The 19,886-nt window shown below is 41.6% G+C and overlaps 2 protein-coding genes across 4 annotated transcripts in view; one reads left to right on the top strand and one right to left on the bottom strand.

The window, feature by feature from the left end:
• The window catches only part of TPD52L1 (TPD52 like 1), a 49,703-nt gene extending 41,518 nt beyond the window's left edge, over positions 1–8,185 (top strand). For both annotated transcript variants that reach the window (XM_085056044.1, XM_085056043.1), the window contains 3 exons: positions 2,449–2,487; positions 4,122–4,182; positions 6,402–8,185. In XM_085056044.1, coding sequence (XP_084912170.1) covers positions 2,449–2,487; positions 4,122–4,182; positions 6,402–6,533 — 232 coding nt within the window. In that variant the 3' untranslated portion in view covers positions 6,534–8,185. The remainder of the gene's footprint in view (positions 1–2,448; positions 2,488–4,121; positions 4,183–6,401) is intronic.
• Positions 8,186–9,985: 1,800 nt separating this feature from the next.
• HDDC2 (HD domain containing 2) lies at positions 9,986–19,206 on the bottom strand. Of its 2 annotated transcripts, none has more exons than XM_085056045.1 (6): positions 19,049–19,206; positions 18,401–18,522; positions 17,426–17,528; positions 15,195–15,263; positions 11,330–11,468; positions 9,986–10,124 (listed from the first exon to the last, which is right to left on the bottom strand). In XM_085056045.1, exons 1-6 carry the CDS (start codon positions 19,106–19,108, stop codon positions 10,030–10,032), a joined length of 588 nt encoding a protein of 195 aa, XP_084912171.1. In that variant the 5' UTR covers positions 19,109–19,206; the 3' UTR covers positions 9,986–10,029. The 2 variants fall into 2 exon arrangements, with proteins under 2 accessions (XP_084912171.1, XP_084912172.1); XM_085056046.1 differs by lacking the exon at positions 9,986–10,124 and adding an exon at positions 10,554–10,751.
• Positions 19,207–19,886: the final 680 nt, after the last annotated feature.

Raw genomic sequence — 19,886 nt, 5'->3', positions numbered from 1 at the left:
TTATAGAGAATAAAAACATATGCTACTTAAACTGTTATGCCATTTTTACAGCCTGTACAGAGTGTAACAAGAAAAGGATTGGACTAAGTGCTTGCCTTGAGTAGATTAGTCTCAAATTCAAATAATGAATGCTTTCAAAAGACGTTGGTCTTGGAAAAACCTACTTATGTGTAATCCCATTCTCTCAACCATATTTTTTTTTGTCAGAGGTTGGAACATAGGCAACAAACAGTAAAAATTCTATTCAGCTGAGTTTTGTAAAGATTGTATGAAGTATTTAATTACCTCATCTTCAACAGAGTGAAAGTATCTTAGTCATGATTCTTTAAAAGTCTTGAGTCCTGGGGAAATTTCCAAGTTCTGAAGATGATAAAGGAGTTCTTTATATTTAGAGTTTGAATTTATTGATTCTGTAAAGCACTTGAATATATGATGAATTAGAAAACAATTTTATGTGTACTCAAAGGTTCTATAAACAGTCTGGCTTTATGTCAGTTCACCCTGAAGAGAGATTAAACAGCCCTGAATTCCCTGCCAGTCCCTCTGGCCTTGTAGTATCTTCAGTGCACAGAAAAGCTCAAGAACATTTTTACCATTCAGCTAAGTTATCCTAACAAGGACTCTTTCTTCACTGCATGAACTTCAAAGCACAGCACAGACTGACCTTCTTAACTCACTCTGACATGAAACAAAAATGTAATATTTAGTGACCTCTGTCACGGGGGATCTCTGTTCTCTGCATTGATCACCATCACAGATATGTATGTCTTTAAAAAAAACTTAATGTTTTAGGCTTCTACTAAAAGAAGATATTTGCACTGTTTCTATAACTTGCATTCTTACCTCTTTAGAGAAACTAAAAGATGAACTCAAAAAAATATGCACTTAATATTTGGATTGTCTGTCAGATGCCATCTCTCAGCTGTTTGAATTTAATCATCTGACTTTAACCTTTATGTTTGGAATGTTTTGCTATTAGAAGAGGAGCAATCTGTGCTGAAATACTTCCAAACTCTGTTTTTGCCTATTTGTTCTGTGCTACAAGACTAAAATGGCAAGGATGCTTGCTTAATTTAACTAGGACTGTTAAAGATTTGCTGCACTTATGAAATGTTTGGGCTAATCATAAAAATTATGTGAAAAATTGAACATGAAACATTTGCATTGTCTGCTGTCAGTTCTTGTCTATCTGATCTTAGAAGAAGCCTTAAAATATACACAACAGCAAACAGTTAGTATTAGATCTCACTGTTCCACCTGCTTGCCAAATAGCTCTTCCCTTCCTTCCCCACCCCCATTTCTGAATCTTTAATCTGGAAAAAAAAATCTGTGTATAGACTCAATGCTGCTCTGATTTTGTATAGTTTAAAACAAACACATGTGCTGTTTGTATGAAAGCTTTCATTTTTTAATGCTATAATCATGCTTTGCTTGCAGCCAAGTATTGGTGAGCCTGATAGTAAAGCTCTCCCTGTTCTCAATCAGACCAGGCTGCAGCTGTCAGCCAACACTGAAAGTAGCAATGCAGGGATTTTTGGAAAAATGCATACTCTCACAGTACGTTTTACTTAAAGTGCGCAGATCTAAATGTGCTCGTGGAAAGTTTTTAAACTTCAAATACAGATTCTTATTTGGACCAGGCTTGATGCTTCCCAGCAGCAGGGAATGGGTGATGCTGTGAAAGCAGAGTTGGTAGCTCAGGTGGGAGAATTTGGATCATGCAAGTCAAGCAGTCAGCGTGGGTGGCATCTGCAGGTCTAAAGGTGTGCAGCATGATTGGGGGATCATTGAGTAATGCAGAGGCGCTATCCTCTGCTTGCAACCTTCCAATACTCCTGTTGCTGAGAAGTCTGAGGAGAGAAGTGTCACAAGGAGAGCTGGATGAGAGCTGTGGAAAATAGCTCCCTACCTTTGGTAAAGCTGAGGAGTGAAGGAAGAGGTGAAATGTGGTGAGGATGAGTGAGAGTGCTGCCTCTGTGGTTGAAGAAACCTTTTGTTTAGGTAGCTGATTGTGCAGGAGTCTTTTGAGACTGGGAGTTAGCTTAACCAGCTCTGCTGATGGACCAGCACAAAGCTGGGCTGTATCCCTCCCACACAACACAGAGCTCATCCTCTGTCAGTGCAGGACATGGAGGTGGCTCTGTGCCCCACTCAAGTGTAGATAGCAGGGGTCTGTGCCACTTAAATGGATGTTGGCAGGAAGTGTTTTGCATCATTCTTTTGAACCCCACTGCTGGTCAATTGACTTGAGAATGTGGTGGTAAGATCTTTAGTGCTGAGAGTAAGCTGGAGTTTGACAAGCCCTTGCCATCAGGAGAGGAAGAATACCAGCACTCTTGAAAATATGTATATGTACATTTAAAGCTAAGTTTAAAAAATACATTATAATCATATTGGAAAATGGATTTTACAGCTTTTTTTTTCTTATTTTTTGCTTTTGTCCCACAGCTACTCTATTCGCCATTCCATAAGCATGCCTGCAATGAGGTAATGTGCTACCCACGTTCTATTTGCTATGGTGATGTTCAACAGAGTCATGAGGGGGGATTTGCATGCTTTGATCCTGCAGTTTTTACTTGGATGAGTAGTCTCACTTCAATCAATTAAGGTTATTCATGTAGATGAGGGCTGCAGGACAGGCTACCTGTGGGGTTTTTTTCATTTTAATTGTATTAACTGCTTAATCTCTTGTACAAGCCTTTGAGTAAATGAAGCAGTTCTGAGACATACTTGGGTAGCTGGTTGTTATCAGGTTTGTATTACTGAATCTGAAATTCAGTTGTTTTGCTGTCTCTAGAACATCATCCAAAGCCCATTAACGTCAGAGATGCTTTCCACTCCAACAGGCTTTGGATCATACTCTTATGGAGGGATTTTACATGAGTGCTTTCATATTTTAATGGCTATAATCACGCTTTATTTGACTGCAGCCAAATATTGACGTCTGTTCAAGTAAAGCTCTGACTGTTTTCAATAAAATTAGTATCCAGCTTTGTTTTTACTCCCTTGGCCTCTAAATACATGAATAGCCCCACTCTCTGCCAAGCATGTGGGAAAAACAAATCTCCTAGCTATATGATGAGTGCTAATTTATTCAACTTTAGCAGGTGGGTAGTTTAAGGCCGGCATTCACCAGTGCGACCTATGGGTCAAATACAAGTCATAAAACTCAGTTTCTCTCTCATTTTGACCCTTCTTTCCCTATAAAAAAATTGTCATCTAAATAACAGAAACTGAATTTTCATTATTTTTCCAACTGGCTTCTGTTAGCCTTCTTTACGTTAGTGTCATTTTAACTTAGCTCGATGAGGGACATGATGTAAATGTCTTTGCAGGACCAGGAACTGTGCTGGACAACAGTGCCTGAGCTTCTGTGTCTTCACTAATTATGAAGCACAATGCATGTTGTAATTGAGCTGTCAGGTGTCAAACAAGGAGCAGAGAGCCAGAAGACAGTCTCCTTTACCCACTGTAGATTTGCCCAAGTCCTTTGTGCTGCGTAAACACAGAAAAGCATAGCTTAGTCAGAGAGGCACCTTAGGAACACAGTCTCCCTAAAGGCTTTGTCTTTGAAAGCAGCAGAATACATCTGCAGTCACAAAATCTCAGAGTGGGGAGCCAGGATTACTCAAAGGCATTTGGGACCCACTTCCCATGTAGTTCTAATCCCCTTCTTCCCAGCCTTAGGACATTACACCTGACATCTTTTTAATAATGTAGGTTATGAACTTACTCAACAGCTGAAAAAATATTTATATCTTTACGGGAGCAATTCAAATGGATAAAGCCATAGAAAAGCATCAATACAGGCAGCGTTGTCTGGTTGTTCCTCTGAGAACATGATAAATGTATCATAGGGTAGGCAGGCCAGTTATCATTTGGTTTCAATTACTAGGCAGGTTGTGCTTTTGAAAATTTGTAGCAAAAAAGTACTCATCCGATTACCATAATTGGATTTGACTGACAGCACAAGTGAGTGCTCATAGCCCTGTCCTACCAGCCAGCCTTCAGTCCTGTCCTGGCAGTGTTGCCTGGTAAGAACTGATCACGTTGTGGAGTTATCCCATGATGTTTGCAACTGACGCTTTTCACTCCCTTCAACTTTTTTTTTTTTCTCCTAGGAATTCTCCAACTTTCAAGTCGTTTGAGGAGAAGGTTGAAACCACTGTCACAAGCCTTAAGGTAAAGGTTAGGGGCAGAGTTGCAAGGCTGCATGTGTTAAAGTGTGACAGCTTAGTTGTCCCTATAATTTGTATAGGAAACTGAATTTCTTGTTCCATCAAGGGCTTCATGGTAGTGCAAGAGCACTAATGGAAAATGAAGGGGATATGCAAAGAAATTGTCTTTCTCTGCTTTGTTGCTAAGAAAGTATTTCTTCTGCATTCCAAAGTAAGCAAGTGGTCTCAGAAATTACAAAAACAGTGGTGATAAGTGTAGTCTGTTCCCAGTCACTTCAACGTGTCGTTCAGAAATAGAAGTTTACTCAAACTGCACACCTCAGACAACCAATTCCTCTCACTGCTTCAGGAGCCTGATGTTATTTTGTTGATTTAGCAAAGATGTTCTGGAGGAGATTGTCATGCCAGCTCAGCTTGTGTGTTCACAATGCTCTTAGATCATCCTTTAAGAAATCTGTAATTAAGCAGGACAATACAGTAAGTTTTGAGTCTGAAATAATCCTCTACATCTCATGAAACCTTCTTTGTCCACCTTTATTGGCAAACCCACTGACATTTTTGGAAATATTTTCTTTCTGTATTCTCTTTCTTTCTTGCATTTCCATGTGCAAATGGGGAAGGGAAGCTGGAGTCATGGATCTGGGGTGCCATTAGTGTAGATTGCAGACAAATGTGAATGTCTCAGCATTGCTCCTCCTTTTTCCTGCCTCTCTTCCAAGGCTTGCAAGATTAGGGAGACCAGGAGATGTAGGGGAGAAATCATAGAGTTACCCTTCAATTCTAGGACTTTGTTGTGGTCTCAAAAAGTGGAGAACTACCCAGGGAGGCCCCTGAAAAAAGAACAGCAGCAGTCTTATCATCTGCCTCCCGGCCCCCATGTTAGTTATCTATCACATCTTCAGTGATCCTACCATGTTCTGAAGTCAGCCAAAACCGATGTTCAGGTTTCGTAACATTTAGAAGTCAAATTTCAAATTAGATTTTATTTGCTCTTGGAGTTTGTACTTTGGGTTGCAGCTTTCTTGGGAGAATATATTAGTTCATTTTCCCCTGGAAATCAAACAGGACTAGGGTGCCTCATTCTTTTCAACTTTTCTGAAAATCTGAACTCTGGTGAATTAAATGTTTTGTTGGACTTTCAAGCTAGGTAAGCTGCTGTGCTAGCTAAAGAAACAGGATTGCATAGGATTAACCCTTTGGAAACTTAGAACACAAAGTTCATTTAATTAAAATAATCTTCCTAAGCATTCAGTGGCTGAGAGGCTGAAAAAAATGTCAGCTTGTCTTTGAGTTCTGCTGTAATTCTAGGATGGAGTAAAAAGTTTTGCCCTATTTTCAGGTTTGAATAAACTTGGAACGGGCACGTCAGCAAGCCAAGCCACAAAAGAATGTTCTCTTACCAAGACTACCTAGTCACAACAGCTTTGTCTCTTCATCACCTAGTCTTGATCATTTCCAAATGTTTAGATACAGCTCCATCTTTGTTAGGAAAATTCTTTTTCACAGATTTAGTCTTACTGATTATTATTTTTAATAGTTATTACAAATTCAGTGACGTGAAGCATTCTGGAAGTAGATGTGCAAGCCCGTTGGATATGTTTCATTAATGTATTTTGATATCTCTTCCCTGCCTTCCCCCATGAAAATGCTGCTGGCAGTTTTATTTACTGGAATCTAGGTAGCTACAAGTGCCTGAGGGGATTCAAGCTGCTGGGTTTGTCCTTTGGTTACTACATTCCTTCTGCTGTCCAAAATCCCAGTATGGGTTATGTATTTTGTGAGCAGCTGTGTTGCCATTGCTGGTGTGTGGGCCACTTTACTCAGCAAATGAACCAGTTCATTTTAATATCCATCTTTTATCCAGCCTGCATAGAATTGGAAAAAAAACAGTGAAAACAGTGTGAGCTACCCAGGTAAACAACCACTTTGGGGTTACTGCATGGGTCTAGGATCCTGCCTGGGATCTACTTAGGGACTGGTTCCTTTAAGCATATGAGACATGCCACTGGCAGATTTTATGATGCAGCCTAGTTTAGAAATTGTAGAGTAAAGAAGTTGCTTTAATTGACTGATTTTATAGCTGTTGTTCTTAGGAAGAAATCATCCCTACATGTTCTCTGCCTGAACAGTTCCCTGCCCTCCATGGCCATGGGGTGGAACGGAAATGGGACTTGTTTCAGTGTGAGCAGAGGAACTTGCTGTTCTCTCTTTGCCTTATTTCAGACCAAGGTTGGTGGGACAGGCCACACAGGAGGCAGTTTTGAAGAAGTTCTCAGCTCTACAGCCCATGCCAGTGCTCAGAGCTCCCTTGCTGGCACCCGACTCCCTGAAAGTGAAGAAGAGCTTCAGTGTTAAACAGCAGGCCCTCCAGAGCCCCACATGCCTCTCTTCAGAGACTTGCCCAGGCAGTGATTTTCAGCCCTCCCTCACCACACAACTTGTGCAACAAGGTTTTGTCAGCTTTGGAAAATTGCCATCCTGGCCTTGTGTTGGGGAAATGTTTCCTCTCCCTATTTCTATTTTAGATGGGCCATTTTATCACCAGGTACTTTGTATATCATCAAAATCACGTGCAAGTCATTGGCTGTAATGCACTAAATTCTGTGTTAAGTGACTAAAATAGTTTTCAGTTATATGTGGCCTCCCTCTACCAATTTCCCAGTCTCTGTTTCTTATTTATTTTGGTTTACTTTTTTCTATCTGTTGGTTTCTGGCTTCCTTCTCAGTGCCACATCAGACAGATGGACCTAGAGCTGCGCAAAGCGTTCAACTGCCAGCAGTAGCCCATACACCAGCTGTCTACCGTCCATACCAGGTGCTCTTTGCTCAGGAGTGTCTGTACATATCTATTTCCTAACAGAATTAAAATCACTTACTGTCACAGAAAGTTGTTTCTCCTTCACCGGTACAGTCTGGCATTGCCCTCCACCTGTTAGTCGGCAGAGTTATGGAGGGCAGGAAAAGACACCCAGTTATTCATACAGAAACTGAACCTATCACAGCTGCTGATTTCAGATGGCCATTTTGGCTGGAAAAGTTTCAGTTTCAAAATGTGCATCATTGCATGCTCTCTTTGGTTTGGTAAGACTTGGCAGTGTAAACTAATTAGAAAATCAAGTGGAGTGGAGGGAACCTCTAGTATTTTTGCCTCCGTATCTTCCCCCCAAAACCAAGGGAAGGTATATTCATGAGCCTCGATCAAGATACAGCCTTAAGTGAAAGAATACAAACCCAACATTCGGCTTCAGATGTGCCATAGGTTAGAGAACCCATGCCTTCAGAGCTGCTAGCATAGACCCTGTTACCTGACAATACACAGGATGAGGAAGAACTTCACTTTTGGTGTCAAATTTTGTTGTGCTTTGCTCCAGGACATAATTCCACCAGTCGCATTATCTCTCACAACCACCTAGAGCTTTGATTCAGCATGTTTTCTGAATTGCATTCTTTTAACATTGTTTTCTAATGAAAGAGCAGCACATTTGTGACACTATCTATCTTGCTGTCTAGTAAGCACGTGTCAGTCCGCATGTTGCATTGCTCAGCTTCCCAGACACTGAGGTGAGCACAACGTTATCAGTTAACAGGATGGAAAAGAGCCTGGCTACTTTGAAAATGGATGCATTTTTTGAGCATACGCCAAAGCTTCAAATCAGTGTTAGTGAGTTTGACATTACAGACTGCTTAAAATTTTGTGAGAAAATGTGGCTTTAAGTGATTTTTTTTTTGTGGCTTTTGTTAGTTTTTACAAAGTTGAAAGTCCTTTTGTAATGTTCTACTGGATGTAAGTTAACTTTGGACATTTATAGCACATGCCTCTTTAGTGTGATTTTTAGCATGGAAGCAAATCTAATTGTTTTTCTAGTATTCTTGTGACAATTTTCTAGCTTATTTACATGGTTTTGTGCATAAATGTGGATTTATTTAAAGTGGAAGGTATTAACGGACAACTTAGTTTGTGTAAATGAAGTTCTTGATACTGTTATTAAATTACTCTTACTCTTTTACCCTTTGTGATGTTTTGTGTTTACCAGTACCACTGAGAAACCTGGTGTAGTGGAAGGTGTCCCTGCCCACGGCAAGGGGGTTGGAGCTAGATGATCCTTAAAGTCCCTTCCAATTCAAGCCATTTTATGATTACTGTGCATGGGGGTCCATCTCTGTCCCCTTGATCCCCTGTAGGATGGGGAAGGCTCCTGCTGTGTTGCAGGAGTGGGCTGGTGCTGCTTAGCTTAGTGCTTGTGCTGGATGTGTTTTTACCAAGCATCTCTTCAAGGCCACTTTTCTGGTTTGTCAAGAATGTTCTCACTTCTGCCTCTCGATGCTTCTGTAGCTCTTCCACTCTCACCCTGCAAACTAATGGAGACTATGATTTTTGTGCATCTTGGTGGAATAAAAACGCTGACAAAAGCATGGTGGGCCCCACTCCATCCCTCTTTGCAGTAAGACAATCTGTTGCCAAGAACCACTAATCAGCTCAGCAAAGCGCAACCTGTTCTTCCAGGGTTTCCACAGGGCACAACTGCTGCCTGGGAGTTTCTGAGCAGAGCAGACATCTCACATCTCCTCTGAATCAGACCAATACACTCTGCAGATTTTGGGCACTGTGCCAGCCACTGAGGCCAGAGCTCCCAGCAGCTCTGCGCTCTAGGAAAGGCACCAGCTGCAGAACACTTTGTGCACTTCAGTCACGCCCCTGGAGGTTTGCATAAAGAAAGCATTTCCTGAGTCATGATGCCTGAAAATGTGTGTTCAGCTACATTACCTACCTTTAAAGGGTATGACAATTGAATTTAGTTTTATGCTGCTTCATTTGACATGAAGCCAAAGACAGAGAACTCCAGGTGTCTACCATGTCATTTTTCCAGGTGCAAATTTTGCTTATTTGGTAATCATGGCATTGCCCTCATCTCCAGGTGCACACAACTCAAGAGCTGGGTGTGCAGACACTGGCCTCATTATGGCATTTACCACCCCTACAACCTTACTACACAATCATTCTGTACTTCTACATTAGTGTCATTAATTCTGCCAGAAACTCATTTACAGCAGAACTGGTACCAGTGTGTGACAGCCAGAAGGGAGCCAGCTTTACATGGCTGTACAGGCTTCTGCATTAGACTGCACAAACTCCAAAGGTCCCTCCCAACCTCAGGTATTCAGTGATTATCAATTACCTGTGTAGGAGTCTGTACAAGTGCCAGTCTGGGGTGAGGGGCAGTCAGGAATACAGACCTTATGGAAATACTGGCACCATTCCCTGATACAACACATGAACGAGGAAAAGCTGTATGAAACAATGAAGATATTGAGAAAATGTAATTAAGGAGATTACCAGTTTTATCCACCATCACTTAAGGCTTATGCACTCCAAAGAAATCTCATCTCTAAGCTGAGTCAAGAGCTTCTACAGAAACATGTGCATTGGTCTCATTTCTGTGTAGCACTGAGTAGATATTAACCCATTTTGAAGGTACTTAAATCCATACAAATTTAGAAACCACCAAACAAGACCACCTGCCCCACACAGTGCATTACATTAACAGATTAGATTGCAATCAACTAATTTTTAAATGTACCTGAATTTTCCCAGTGGAGAATCAATTTGTAACTGTGACTTCATTAATCAGTCTGATTAAAAAGAAGGAAAAACCCAAACATACTAAGTATTTGTTCCCTGACACAACCTCTGAGCTGGGAGGCAAACACACTACCTGCTCCTCTCTAAGTGATCTTGGGATTTTCAGCAGGAAAAAAATATGACAGCAGAATCAGTGATGTTATAGGAGGAAAAATAACACCCAGAATATAAAACAAAGTATTTATTATAGCTACAGCATTTAGGAACACCTCAGGAATGTGGATGAGATGTAGAAGCTATTTTTTTCTTCCTTTCTCTGTTAATCAGAGATACAAGCTGGAGTATTTCTGGGTGAGCAAACTTTCCTGCAAAACAGAAGATAGGGAAGGTTAATGAAAAATGCTCACAGTTTGCCATGTGTGAAAGGCTGGCATTGGAATGCTAGCAGTGATGTCATTTTAGGCTCAGAATTAATGTCAAATTATTGTTTTAAGAAAGTGAATGCTCCCAGTTCAATCCAACTACAGAGTGAAAGTAGTTACAGCCCTTCTTCCCAAAAAGCTTGTATTTTGTGCTCTATAAAGACACTTAAGAGCTGAAAAAGGGATGCACCCTGACCAAGATAATCTGATACTATGTGTTGCGCTACAGGAAGCCACTCCAGTTACAGGTGCACTTAGGGTATATACTGTGGGCTCCATTCAGACACCAGCTCAAATCAAGTTGTTGAATTCTGCTAGGGGAGCAAAGATGTCAGTTAGAAAATAATGCATTCCAGCTTCATTCATGTTGTCTTTTTCTTTTCCTTCTTTGCTAATCAAAGTACTACATTTTTCTGAGAGCTTATTATTTCCCTGAGGAGTCACTGAAGTACAAATGGGACTTGTCAGGGACTCTGATTGGTGTCTGCTGTTCATCTCTGCTGCTAGTTTGTCTATCCCCCAGGACAGGGTGAGTTAGTCACAGTCCTCCTCTGGTGTTCAATTCCCTTGCTGAAATTATAAAGATTATTATTTTACCTATTTGTCCTTTCAACTATCCATTTATTTTGCAAAGGATGAAAAGCAGTGGTTAGAAAAAGAAATAACACAGTTGCACTAAACCATTTCACTAAACCATTTCACTGAGGTGGCTCTCACATGAACCTTGGGCTGGTCACACAGCTCAGGTAGGGATAACAAATTCTACTTCACTGGTTCCTGAAACACTGACAGAGTAGAAACAAGCTGCTGTCACAGCATCAGAGAAGACTGAAGACTCCTTTACACCCCCTCTGATGTTTCAGGGAGAGCCTTTAACACATGGAAGTGTAATGAAAGCTGGGCTTCTCTCTAGGTAAAAAGTGATGTAAAAGGAATTTGGCATAAATGAAATTCAAGCTTAATACCTACAGATAAATGTCAGGTATTTTCACACTTCCTTAAGTTTCCCCAGAAATATTAGGGCACTTGAGCTATGAGTAAAATAACTAGTTCTCACTTGCTCTGAATGTCTGTCAGAAAAAAAAAAAAAAGGCAATTTATGTATTTCATTTATGAAAGAGGGAAAAAAAGTAGTCCAAATGTGATACCAGCAGTTGAATCAAAAAAATCCTGCAGTCTGCCAGGTGTGTTTTCCAACTCTTCGTACTCAAATGCTTGCAGTATCATCTCACACTGATCCAACTGCTTTACAAACTTGGCTTCTGCAGTAGACTGGTTTTCATATTCCTAAAAAGATTTGCAGTTACAAGAAGATAATTTTGTCATTCTGAAAAAGAACAGTAAAATCTCTTTATATATCTACAGTTTTCTTCATTAGCACAAGCCACTCCAGAAACATTCAGCACAGTTACATCTTTCATTTCGTTTTTACAAACACACACTGGTCAGCAAAACACTTGAAATATGTGCCAATTTTAATCTTAAATGCAGTGGGACTTAGAACACAATTCTTTTGCATAATCTAACTCTAAACATACCAATTGTTTTGGCCGAATCAGGGATGATGTGGAGGCAGTTCTGCACAACATACAAGTTAAACAATAGGTTCCATTTAACAATATTTTACGTATAAAGATAATTTCAGGCCTGGCCAAGACAATGAATTACCACAGTGTGTGTCTATGCATCGTCATCACCTATTTTTAAGATTTATTTTGCACTTTTCTTACCACTTGCTGTTCCTATATGGAGTTGTTCTTTACATTTCTCCTGTCATTCCTTCCTAATCTTTTTGGTCTAATCTGTCTGAGCTGCTTATGTCCTTGTGTCTCTCCTAGGAGATAGGAAGGGGAGTGGTTAAGGGGTTTCTTCCCCTGCAGACTTTAAGTCCTTTAATCTCCCTGCTATCTTTTCCCTCTCTACAGTCATCATCAGCATGTATTTGTGAGCTGTTCACATTTCTAGTCAACTTGAACAATTTTGCTGTCATTTGCTTCCAGTGATGGCAGCAGACAGGTTTGGCATTTCATTTTCTCTTTTCCAAATCTACTGCATTGTATGTGATGTCTCATCAGCTGGTCTTCTCTTGACTTCCAAAACCAACCCCACAAAAAAGGGGTTTATTCTGTGCAGGTTACCATTATCTTGATACCTTTGGTAGGTCTGACCCCATTCATCATCACCACCACTATTAATCAGACCAAAGTCTTAAGTACACTCCAGGCCCACCAGTGCTCCCAGATCCACAGAACCTGTGGGTCACAGCAGTTCTACAGAGAGGAGCAGCACAAGTGCAGGAAGAAGTTTTCCTACTGACCACAGAACATGACATTCCTTTCTGCATCTTAAGACAAGTGTGGTGTGAGTGTCATTCACAGTAGCAAGATCCTGGCTTTGTAATTCCAGCACAGTGATGCTCAAGTAAGCATGACAGTCATTTCCTTGTCTTGCATACTATTAGGAGTCTGTTCTTAGGCTTATTACTTTACCTTTGAAGTCAGAAATCCCAATTTCGATAGCCAGGATTGATTAATTTACTATTCTATTTGGATTTCAATGGTACTTTGAATTTTCTGTTACATTTTCATAATTATTTTAGTAATAAATTTCATTTCAGTGCTTTTATCTTCTTTTTCCCTTTTCAACCTGAGCTTTGCCTCATCTTTAAATTGTTTAAATACTACTTACTTTCTTAAATCTGTTTATTTCTACTCTATCTTTTTATAATTTTGGAGGGGGAAGGGAGGAGGGTCCACCAAAGACAACAAGTTCTTGGCAGCATTAAAATGGAGAACTTCAGGAAAAGGAGAAGTAGGGCTGTTAGCCTGTAAAAGTCGGTACCACCTCCAACAAAGTGGGAGTATTAATCTGTTGCCAACTTCTTTGTGCCATACAACCCACCAGATGTTATTCATACCTCAGCTCACATCGCCCTCAAGAAACATCAGCTATTACATGTGCAACTGTAATGCTAAAACAAACATTTACTGTTTCCTTCCTACAGGTGGTTAAGACTCTGAAGTAACAGTACACTTTGGAAAAACACTGACTGATCTCTCCAACACCACAGGCCATCTTTTAAAAATTATTCCCATGCTTTTGCTCTTGGGAATAAAAAAGCAGGACAGAGCTGAAGTGTGCTCGTTTACTTTAACATTTTTTCAAACATGTTCGGGATTAAGTTATAAAGTGAAAATATACGTGAGGCATCTTCCTGCTGCCTCTCTCCCCTACACTACACTCACCAGCACCACCCAAAGCAGCACTTCTTGAAAAGCTGCAAGGCAAAGGGAGGCAGAGACAAGGGCAGAGCTGTGCACAAAGGGCTTGCTAAGAGTATCAACAGATCTTGTCCTGTTCAGCACTGTTCATCTCTACTCCGTAACTTTCTTCACTCACAAAAAAAAAAAAAAAAAAAAAAAAAATCACAGGGAAATGCTTCTGGCTAGGTGAGAGCAGAGCAGCACACCAAGTTATCAGAGCCTTCTTATTTTCTGTGTATACCTATATATATATATTTTTTTTTTTTTTTAAGAAGCAACTAGTTGTTCCACTTAAGACTAGAGGGACTACCTGTGAATAACAGATTTTTAGGTTATCCTCTTTGCTCTGTGGGTTGCGCTCATGCTAATAACACTGCAGCTGCAATGCCAGTAAAAGACCCTGAATGTAGAAACAAAGACCAAATGATCAAAAGTGGGCATGTATTAAATTATGGTTAATGAGAATGATGAAGAGCTAACAAGCGGAAGAACTAACTCCATACTGAACCAGCTCTTACACAGTCACAGGAGAAGACTGAGACCAGCAAAGAAAAAGTTATACAGAACTAACCTTATCTATCAAAACCTCTTTTTCCTCAATTATAAGTTTCCCAAGGGAGAAGGAACCAGTGCTCCCTAAAAAAATGCACACATATTATTTCCCAGATCTGATGATGTTGGTTTACCCCCTTTACATTAAAATATAGCTCTGAGAGCCCATTCCCACTGCCTGTTCCACCACACAACTACAACAGGGGAAAAAGAAAAACCTAAACCCAAAACAAAACCACAAACAGGGTGTTGTAGCAGAAGGCAAAAATTGGTTGCAAATATTTGGAATGTAAATACACTCCAAGTGGAAAAGAAAATGAATGTAAGATACAGATTCAGGTCACAGAGTCCAAGAAACATAGAATGCATTGTTTGCAGCAGTAAGTAAATGAGAGGATGTGGATACACTTTCCCTCATGTAACCATATGTCAAGAGGAGGTAAAGCACAGTCATTATAAACTTGAATTGTTTGGAAATAATCTAATCATCCCTCACTTGCAAATATAAAATATCTTATCAATTAACAGCATGAGTTCACACAAAAATGGTTAAATCACCTTCAAACACAAAAGATACTTTCCAATATAAACTTTTAAGGAACTCAGCACCAGAGAGATCTGTAATGGCTTTTGTCACATTAATCTGTAGAAAAGTAATGGCTTTTGTCACATTTAAGTTTAAACTTTTGTTTACTTAATCATTTTAAGTTACTACTAAATATCTTGGTCTAATGGACTTTACAATAAATAAATGGAAGCCCCAGAAATATCTGCATAAAAAGCAGAAAATCCACAACACTATCACCTCCCATTACTTTTTCTTTCCTCTATTAAAAGCTGCAAATGACCAGATATGAACAAAAGTGATAACGTAATAAAAAAATCCGGATTTATATCCAAAGGGCTAGATGTAGAGGACAAATCCTTCCTTCAGCTGTACAAATCAAGCCCTGACAGCTTCATCTGGAAATCTGAGAGGCCAGGGGTAAAAACTGGTTATTTTACCAAAGTCCAGGGTTTCTGTTTGAAAAGGATTCTGAAATGACCTTGACTCGTACTGTTGAGCTTTATCTTCTAAGCAAATGAGTCTCATTTTCTTGAGGTCAAAACAAGAGATGGCACTGTTTCACAGGTACACAGGAAGAAGACAATGGGCCGCCCTGAATTTTAACATATGATTAAAAACATGCAAACTTACTTCCCAGAGTTCATAGACTTCTTTTCGGAGGTCCTCTGATAGAAGCTGGGTCAGTTGTTGCATAGCTGCCTGAAAAAAGGAAACAATTTCCATTGATCTATTTTTATCATTATCTTTTCTGAATAATTATCTAGTTGTTACCAAATTAGTAGAAATATCCACCACACAGCATATTATTGTATTGTTTTCGCATGGCAAAGTCTGGCTACAGCTCTGGCCAAGGCCAAGGTGGTATTACCTCTGGGACAACATATTTAAGGAAGGGGGGAGGGGGGAAATCCCTGTGCAGCTGCACCAGAGAGAGGAGTGAGAAGTGACAGCAACAACTCTGCAGATACCAGGGTCAGTGCAGAAGGAGAAGGAGGTGTTTCAGGTGCCAGATTCCCCTGCAGCCTGTGAAGAAGATCATGGTGAGGCAGCTGTGGCCCCACAGCAGAGATCCACCTGCAGCCCCTGGAGGTCCATGATGGAGCAAATATCCACCTGGAGCCCTCAGAGGATCTGAAGCAGGGGGATACCCAAAGGAGGCTGTGACCCTGTAGGAAGCTGCACTGGAGCAGGCTCCTGGCAGAACTTGTGACCCCAGAAACTGGTCTGCATGCTCTTTGTGTTCTCCCAGCTGATCAGTCTCATTTCTGTGCCATTTCTACTGTTTTCCCAGTAACACAAAGGGCTGCTTCTGAAACAACCAACACCACAGGCAAGACAAAGGTTTTATGCCATGATTGTTTCTTCACTTCAAAAACAGGATGTAGTGTCACAATATAGGTTCCCCCATTGCTTGCCACAACAGAAACATCAAGGTCTCATTCCTCCTCATCACTTTCCACCTCTGAAAATCATCAGATTTCAAGGTTAGGTGGCTAAAATGACTTACCTGGCAAAAATCCCTACTCCAAACAACACCCTCCCCCTCCAAAAAACCCAAAAACTTCTTTTTTTAATCAGATTCATTTTCTGCTGCCTTGATGTTGGTGTGACTCATTGGTTAAAGTTACTGTACAAGCAGAAAATTTCAGAGCCAGCTCAACGTTGACTGTGGAGCAAACAGAAAAAAGGAGAACTCAGCAGTGGAAGCAGAGTATTGATAACTCACTTCAAGCCACCTCCTGGAGTGGTCTCCATGATCAGTTTTTACAACACAGTATTTCAGTCATCCTAAACGTTTAATGCTTTAGTCTCCTTCCCACAAAGTCAACCGCCAAGTCCTCACTGACTGAAATGGGAGCAGCAGGAGCTGCAAATACTTAAGAAAGCTTATTAAACATATCTAGGCATCAAAATATCTTTTTCCTTGCCTAAATTCAAATGACAATTCTCTCTAGACCAAATCTGAAGGCTAATCCTCAGTGACACAACCACTTTTAGAGGCTTCCAGGAAAAGAAGTTTTTTCTGTTCAGTGTTTTGAAGCTCTCTGAAGAGTGTAACAAAACACTTTAGTAATTATTTGCGCCACTTTTATGCTTATTTGTTTAAAACTAGGGGCTGGGGGGGCCATGACTAACTCTAGGAGTAAGCTCTTTGCTAAGGAAGAGGAAATTAAAGATCTAAGGTGCATTTGGCATTCTTGAAGTACTACCTTTACTGACTGTAATTTTGGTGTTTCTTTTTTTCAATTTACTTCCTAGTGTGTTCTTTCACTGAATAAAAAAAGCCTCTGAAGAGTTTTTGAGGCATCACATTGCCCTCTAGCTGTAGCTACAGAAGTGGTTTACATTTTCTTCAAATAATGCCACAAACCAAGAACAAGCCAACAGCTTGGATATGTGCAAGGCCACAAATAAAGTAACTCTAGGCATGCTGTACTCAAAGAATCACAACAACAAGAAAAAATACACCTGCCTCTGGGGTTCTGTGCAAAAGGATTAAATTAAGTCTGTCACAACCTCATGATCTGCACCACACACATGATCTGATGTGAACTGTCATGGATCCTACTCACTGCACCTACTCCCTGCTCCTCACCTCTTGGTAAGGCTACCAAAACTGCAGCTAATTTGTGAATAAATGGCCACGGTGAAGATTACTTCTAAGATTCTTCCATAACTTTGTACTTGGTGACATTACAGGTACAAAAAATAACAATGAGCTGAAAACTTTACTCGGTTATGACAGGCTTGTCCAATGCCAATGACAGTATTATATTGTTCAGAGTGTTCCTTCAGCACCACCAGAACATTAAAACACACAGAAAACTTTGCAGCTGTGGCTTCACGCCTTATGTCCATACCTCTTCTCTCCTGTGTTTCTCCTCTTTTGAGACATTATCTGCAGGAGCAATATCTCCAACAATGCATTCAGCCATATCATGAACCAAAGCTAATCGTATGCATCTGACAAGAAGAAAAGATAGAACAATTTTCAGCATTTTAAATTGAAAACTTTTTCTAAATGCTAAGAGACTGCAGAATTTATCCCCTTCCTGTACTCTAAAGGTTGGTTGGAGCTTTTCTAAAACTTGATATAACATTTTTCATTTTTTTAAGGTAAGTAATTTCTACCTAGACATGATTTTAATTTCTGATTTCTAGTCCCTACTGCTTGTATATACTGTGTACCAGAGCATAACATTCAAAAGTCATGTACTCAGCTTTTGTACACTTTGCTTTTGGAGATATTGTGATAATTAACTACATTACACCCTTCACATTATTCTGACAACAGGTAGAAGGTAACCTGATTGGATCCATCCCAAATTCAGTATATAACCTGTCACTCACAGCTCTGCATCGATGCCAGTCTGCAGCAGAGTACTCAAAAAAGCCTTCCTACCAGCTCCCTGAGCTTTCTCTGCTATGCTAGAGAATTTCTGTGGCTCCTTACTGCTGCCAAATGCTTGTTCAGTGTGTCAAAATCCACATGGTCTATGGCTCTGACATGGCTGTCTGTTGCTTCACTTTTTTAGCAGGTGTCTTCAGCTTGTTTATTTACTGCTTGAAAGAAGACGAGCTCTGAGCCTCTGCACTAACGACTCACTATTAAACTATAAACTTGCAGTTTAGCAATTAAAGTTTTTTACTCTCTTCAGTTCTCAAGGTAAACAGCACCCTGCCCAAAGGACAGAGGGAAAAGAAGAAGGGAAAAGATTTCAAATTCCTTCAGTGTATCTTAAAAGCTCTAACTCAGGATGGCAGCATATTTTTAGCATTTTGTTTGGAGCTCTCCTACATTAACACATGGTCGTGATAAGCAGAGGCAGTCTCACCTGTCCTTGTTAAGGCTTTTGTCTTCAGTCACCAAAGCCATCATCGCCATCCTGTACATATGGTCGGAGACGCTCTCTGGGTTTGCCACGTTCCTGTACACCCATCCTGTCCGCGGTACTCTCTGTGCCAGTGCCACAGAACCACACAATCAGTTAGCTTGGAAAAGGCTCCAGAGATCATCGAGTCCGATCTGACCGAGTACCACCGTACCCACCAGACCACGGCACTGTAAAGGTTAAACCCCTTGCTTTTGAAGGGCCATGTTTCAGAAGCACCAGTAGAAATTCTGCCCCAGCGTGACCTGCACGCTCCGGAGAGCTTCGATGGCTCCAGGAAACACCTGCCCCAAGGGCCGGCCCGGGCCCCTCAGGGCCCCAAGGCTGTACCGGGCAGGAGCATGGCCCAGCCCCAGCCCAAGGGCTCGGACACTCGCCCACGAGTCGCCGCCACAGCCCCAGCCCAGCCACGCCGCGCAGGCACAGCCCGGGAGGAAGCTCCGGCTCCCGCCGGCCTCCGCCAGCCCCGGCCCCGCCGCCAGCAGGGGGAAGCCGGCCCAGCACCCCAGCCCCAGCACCCCAGCCCCAGCCCCGGCCCCGGCCCCGGCCCCCGCAGCCTCCCGTCCACGCTGGGCCCTACCCCGGGCCCACCTTGAGCTGCCCCAGCAGCCGCAGGAAGGGCAGCAGCCCAGACCGGCCCCCCGCCGCCATCGGCTGCCGGCAGCACCGCCTCGGCCTCAGCCCCGGCTCCTCCTCCTTCTCCTCCTCCTCCCGTGTCCGCCCCGCGGCAGGGCCAGCTGCGGGCGGGGCGGGGAAAGGTGTGCGTGGAAAGGTGTCTGGGGAGGGTGGCGCTGCGTCGCCAAAGCTGTGGCTCCGCGGGGATTTATTTACCACAAAAAAGAACGACACGGACTGCGACTGGGAGCGGAAAAGCAGCAGGAGAAGCCGGGCTGCTCACGGGCATGAGCTGTGGAGTGGAGAGGGGAGAGGAAGGTGACAGGCGTGTCCGCTCCTCTGCTGAGGTACAGCAGGGACAAGGGAAAGGCAGCCTCGAAGGCAGGAATAGCTCATACTTCAGTCAAAACTGAGCATCTCGGTGATCGTTGCCATGCCTGAAAGATATAGTGCAAACTCATGTTATTGTTCAGAGAAGAGCACATAGTTATCAGGGTTGCTGATGAGTTTTAAATTATTCTGTGGACTCCTGGCACCTTGCTACAAGTACATCCATCACTTTTATGAGTTGAATAAATAACACAGTGACTTACCTGACAATTGGTGAATTTTCAAAATGCATAGCATTTCTTTGCTACTTTTATACTGCCAACTGAAACAGTGGATAATGGTTTAAATGTGGCAATGAAATAGTCTGTTTTCAGGACACAGCATCTGCAGTTTTGCCAGCTGTCAACAGATGGCATTTTTATTTTTGTGCATATATTTAAACTCCTAAATCAATAATAAAGCCCAGACAACATTTTAGTGACCG

The sequence above is a fragment of the Lichenostomus cassidix genome, chromosome 3 (assembly GCF_008360975.1).
Source record: "Lichenostomus cassidix isolate B80296 chromosome 3, HeHo_3.0, whole genome shotgun sequence".
Classification (NCBI taxonomy): domain Eukaryota; kingdom Metazoa; phylum Chordata; class Aves; order Passeriformes; family Meliphagidae; genus Lichenostomus; species Lichenostomus cassidix.
The sequence above is the reverse complement of the archived record's forward strand: the minus strand, read 5'-3'. Positions and strand labels throughout refer to the sequence as shown.

What these genes read in the sequence shown, in the direction of transcription:
- HDDC2 (XM_085056045.1), bottom strand. Translation starts at nt 19,108, where the DNA reads ATGGCGGCGGGGGGCCGGTCTGGGCTGCTGCCCTTCCTGCGGCTGCTG. An exon ending in AAAAGCCTTAACAAGGACAG is followed by an intron (nt 17,529 to 18,400) that starts GTGAGACTGCCT and finishes TCTTCTTGTCAG; the next exon opens with ATGCATACGATTAGCTTTGG. An exon ending in AAGTCTATGAACTCTGGGAA is followed by an intron (nt 11,469 to 15,194) that starts GTAAGTTTGCAT and finishes AAATCTTTTTAG; the next exon opens with GAATATGAAAACCAGTCTAC.